The 5085-nt window shown below is 43.6% G+C and overlaps 1 protein-coding gene across 2 annotated transcripts; it reads left to right on the plus strand.

Moving 5' to 3' along the window:
- Positions 1-109: 109 nt before the first annotated feature.
- LOC108891053 (protein shisa-5) lies at positions 110-2374 on the plus strand. 2 transcript variants are annotated; one of them, XM_018688173.2, is made up of 6 exons: positions 110-904; positions 1025-1192; positions 1354-1504; positions 1610-1758; positions 1854-2003; positions 2099-2374. In XM_018688173.2, exons 2-6 carry the CDS (start codon positions 1027-1029, stop codon positions 2329-2331), a joined length of 849 nt encoding a protein of 282 aa, XP_018543689.1. In that variant the 5' UTR covers positions 110-904; positions 1025-1026; the 3' UTR covers positions 2332-2374. The 2 variants fall into 2 exon arrangements, with proteins under 2 accessions (XP_018543689.1, XP_018543688.1); XM_018688172.2 differs by having other exon boundaries at positions 110-1192.
- Positions 2375-5085: the final 2711 nt, after the last annotated feature.

Raw genomic sequence — 5085 nt, forward strand, 5'->3', positions numbered from 1 at the left:
ATGTTTAAGTTTACAGCAGATGACAGAGGGACAAAAAGCTGAGTGAATACAAGTTAGTTGAGTGTGTGAATATAATTATTCAAAGACTAATGTCATGAACTCTGTTTTCTGTGAAACCAAAGGCAGGATGTGTGCAGGTCCTTCCACCTTTATAAACATTAAACCTTAAAAGTCATTAAAAGGTCTTAAAGTCTTAAACAAATATTTTATCTAATGACATTTCATTTATTTGTCCTTTTAATTTCTTTTTGTCAAAACAAGAGAAAGTCCATGTTTCTAATGTTAGAAATCTTAAACCTGTCACTGAATCTAATGCCATCTTTTTACACTACACTTGTATTTACCTGATGGCAGAATATAGATGAACCTGATTCACATATTCAACATATTCACACACATTTCTCACTCCTATATAAAAACTGTATGGGATCAGGTGTTGTCTGTCGTCACCTGAGTAAGACAACAATGAATTGCCCAAAAAAGTTTTAGATCTGGTTAAAAATATCTTTAAAATCTTTAAATGTAATGCCTGTAAACATATATTAACACTTAATTTCACATTAACAGATAAGAAGAAAACGATGGTACTTTCGATTCGAATCATGGTGAAAACAGACAGAGTGTTCAGTTGGTTCATTCCCATTTAATTCTTAAAACAAACAGAGGAACATATATAAAGAATAAAGCTGATAAATGTGTTGAAGCACAGATCAGAGATCAGTGGAAGGAGGCAGATACTTCGCCGTCCTGCAGACACACACTGTATCTGAGCTGCTCAGGAAATGAAACTGAAATTTAAGGTGCAGACTTACAGTACCTGTGATCTGAGTTTCAGTATGAGTTGTTTTCACTCACCAGTAGAAACACAGATTTATACCATAGTTCTTAGTAAATAATGCAGCAGGTAATTAATGCAGGTCTTAAAAAACAGGGGTTTTAATCTCAGTTAGGTTTTTAAAAAATAATTCTGAGGAGTCAGAGTAACAATAACTGTTAGACTTTGGTGTCTCTCACCTGAACTCAGGAATGCTGCTGGGTGACTTGCTGCAGGGAGGGACGGACGCACAGGTAGAGATCGTCGTCCTGGTGCAGTCAAAGTCTTTTCTTCATCACATCACAGCAGTTATGGTTTCCAGAGCCTTGTCCGGTCTTGTGTGTGTTTTCGGTGTGATCCTGCTCCCGGCCGTGTGGGGTGAGTTTTTCGTTTTGTGTTCGTTCAGCAGGTCTACACCGTTCAGGACTTGCTCGGTCATGTGTCACAAAGTGAAACCAAGTCAAGGCAGGACATGTTATTCAAGACTCAGGTCAAACACTTTCATGATTGCAACTCTGACTTTGTTTTATGTCTTACAGCTGCTTTCTGCAGCAGCCACTGGGACGACAACGGTCACCACCATGAGTCCTTCCAGTGTGGCACAATGCACTGCTGTGGAGGATGCAACAAAAAGTACTGCTGCTCCGAACAGGAAAACTATCTGAGTCAAGAAGACTGTCCTGAAAGAGAGTGTGTTCCTTTCTCCGTCATATACAGATTTACCGAATTTTTCTTTTTAAATTTAATCATGCTTCTAAAACGTCATGTTTCCTGTGTCTTTTCCTCCTGGTCCAGCAATACCAAACACATATCTCTTCCAGCTGTGGGAGGCATCGTGTCTGTTTTCCCCGTCGTCTTCTGTGTGGCTCTGGTCGTCTGCTTTGTGTGTCCCTGCTGCATGCTTCACCAGAGGTGTTGTAAAAGACGCCGGCGACACCAACAGAGTACGACTCCAGATCAGTTTGTGCAGGAAAGTATATTAAAGCTTAATAACGCTCTGACTGTGCAGGTGAAACTGAATCTGTGACTTTACCCACAGTCGTGATAAACCCCACCGACGTGCCCCTGCAGACGGGCTCTCCCTCTGGGTACCAGCTGTTCTACCTGGGCTACCAGCCTGTTCCTGTCCAGCATGGACGTGGAGGTCAACCTGTACCCACAGCACCTCCACCCTCATACATGGAAGCAAGTGAGTTCTGGTTAAAGGACAAGTGTTAGCAAATAACAGGATTACTGTGACTGTGACGTTTACATCAACCTTAATATTTGTTTCTGTGTTTTCAGTGGGTCCAGCTCTCTTTCCAGGGTCAGTTCTCTCCTGGGTCAGTTCTCTGTGGGTCAGCCGATGTACCCCCTCCAGCTTCCTGGTCAGCCTTATGGACTTCCACTGTCTGAACTGGAACATCCTCCGTACAACCCGTCCTATGGTCCAAACTTCTGAACAGATAAAAACGCTGCTCGGTGACTGCACCACCTTTCTGATGGGAGTGTGTGAGCGAGTGTGTGGAGCAGGTTAAACAGCAGAGATGTCAAATTAAATACATTTGGTTAAATCTATAATTTTACAGTAATGTGTCCTAATTTCAACTAAAACTACCAGAAATCTTATTGTATCTTTTTAAGTTTAAAAGCTTTATGAATAATAACTTCAGTAACAGACACAACAAGGAAGGTGATTCCAAAATAAAACAGGAAATAACACAAGTCCAGGGAGTCTCACGGGGACACAACATTTATGATCCAGATTCATTCATATTCTCTGAACAAACACTAGAATCAGTCACAGTTTATGTTTTAATAAACTCAAGCTGCCACTAGAGGTCGCCTCTGCCTCACATCTGTGCACAACAAGCTGCTGCTGCACAGTGTGTGTCAGGTGAGTGTGTTCTACCTGCCTGATGTTTATTAAAGAGGTGGATACTCTGTTGGATTATTAAAACTGATGTTTCATCCTGAGCCTGTTTCAGTTCTGTGGCTGTTACAGTCATAACACGAGGCTGAACGATACATTTGCAAATAACTGCGACATAACAGCAGGAAAAATGACTCTGTTCTGTCCCAGAGAGACAGAGGCAGTGAACACAACACCACATATAACATGATGCACTTCTACTATTCTGACCCACGATGTTGTAACTGAATATTACAGTGTGTCCCTCCGTGCAGCATCCTCCTCCTCTGGGATCGTGTGTGGTTAAATATCCAGAGTGGGCGTGCTTGCATTTAATCCCGTAATAACCGCCACTCCCTCTGATAGCATCCTGCTCTCTCCATTAATCAATACAGTAATAGTGCTGACTGCAGCTATCTCAGGATAAAACGGGAGCGATGACCCTGTCATATGTGCCGCTGCCTGCCGTCTAAAATAAGCTCTCTCCTTGAAGTGTGGCTCAAACTGCTAATGAGCGCTGGTGTAAAGATGGCAGAGTCATGGACAGATCTTTACAGCCGGCCTTCACTGTTTCCCTCCTCTCCCCTCTGACTGTGCTCTCCTCTGTCTGAAGGCATTCTTGTCTGGCCTCCTGCCCGAGCTGCCATTAAGATGTGTTCAGCATTTTCTCCTCATCCCACACCATTCCTCTCCTCTTTTTTTATCTTTTTCCTCCGCTCTGTGGTATTTATATCTCAGCGTGTAGATAATGGACAGAGAGCACGCTGTGTTACTGGTCTGAACCCGGTCTGTGGATCAGGTCTTAGATGATTATTCTGGACTTGTGTGTGGGAGTTCTTCAGGCCAAGATGCTCCAAACAGATACAGACTGGATGAACTCTGCTACATCGGAAACACAAACATCTTTATTTATGTTTGGATATTTTTAAATCTGCTGAGATAAAACATTCATATTTTCACATTTTCACATCATTTCCATCAGTAAAGATAAAGACTGAACGTGCTGATGCTTGGCTTCATGGAGAGCAGTGTTTGTTTTTTTAAAGTTTGATATTCATGGTCCTCAGAGGATTTGGTGGAGGTTTAATGCTAATTAGCATGCTAACACTTTAAAGTAAGATGCTGAACCAGGTGAACATTATACCTGCTAAATATCAGCACGTTAGCATCGTCATTGTGAGCGTGTTAGAGGCTACAGTCAGTCTGTCAAGTTGTGCTGAATGCTAACATCAACATGCTAACTGTTGTTATGTGCAAAGTGAGAAGTCACTGTCAGAATTAGTGGATCAACATGTCCTGAGTCAGGAAGTGGAAGCTCCTCAGCTGTGTGTGTTTTTAATCCCACCTCAGTGCAGCAGAGGGCAGAGAGTGTTTGACACCAGAAGCTGCTCCATGATGTCAGTCAGAGATCACATGAGACGGATTCAACCTGTCCCTCCAGGAACCTGGTGCAGACTCTGATGATAGAGACGCTAATCTGAGGTCAGGTTTAATCCTCCCTCATGTGCAGGTTTAATGTGCAGGCTAAAATCTCAGCTGGATTTACAGGTTTCAAGTCACACCGGTGTTAAAACCCAAACGTCTTACTCTGATGAAAACAAACATGGACGCTGTAATTTAAGATTTCTGTTTCATTTCTGATGGACTTGTCGTCTCGGCTCCAGCAGGTTCTGGATTAGCTGGCCTTTGTGAAAACCCCGTTTCACCTGTTTGTGTCGACTGCTGCGTGTGAGGTTTATTGTGTGGAACAGTTGAGGTGACTCTCTGACAGCTGCACAGACTCAGGAGGAACAGAAATCAGCTGGTTAAAGCAGAGCAGCTGTGCATGTGGAGACAGTGGACAGAGCCTCTGTCATCTGAGCTAAGAGCGGAGAGTTCAACGCGCACGAATTCTGTTTGATTTACTTCACTGTAATCTGGTCATTTTCCTGATTATGTCCGTGTTGCCCTCGCTCTGTCACAGCTCATACATTCCTCCTGTTTCTCCGTCTTTTCAGAGGAGCTAAAGGTCTGTAATAAAGCTTCCTGGGTCACTGTGCACATTTCAGCTCCTCCTGTCTCCCTCATTCATTCCACCACAAGTCAGATGTCAGGCCTTTCAAGCTCAGCGTCCTCGAGTGGAGCAACCTGTACGTTTAGACTCAGTCGCTTTTTAACCTCTCCTCAGATCCACGAGCACCTGCAGCAACGAGCGTCCACAGAAGGAGGCAGTTTGGACCGTGTGAACTCCGACAGATGAAACAGTCTGCTGTCTCCTCACCCTCTCTCTCCTCTATTCAATAGACTCCAAGTATCTTGACAACCTTGCCTGGTATTTTGGCAGCAGTCCCCTGAGTGTTGATGTCAGCTGAGAGGGGGGGGGGGTAGGAGGGACTGAAAG

Source organism: Lates calcarifer, linkage group LG12 (genome assembly GCF_001640805.2).
Source record: "Lates calcarifer isolate ASB-BC8 linkage group LG12, TLL_Latcal_v3, whole genome shotgun sequence".
NCBI classification, from domain to species: Eukaryota; Metazoa; Chordata; class Actinopteri; family Centropomidae; genus Lates; species Lates calcarifer.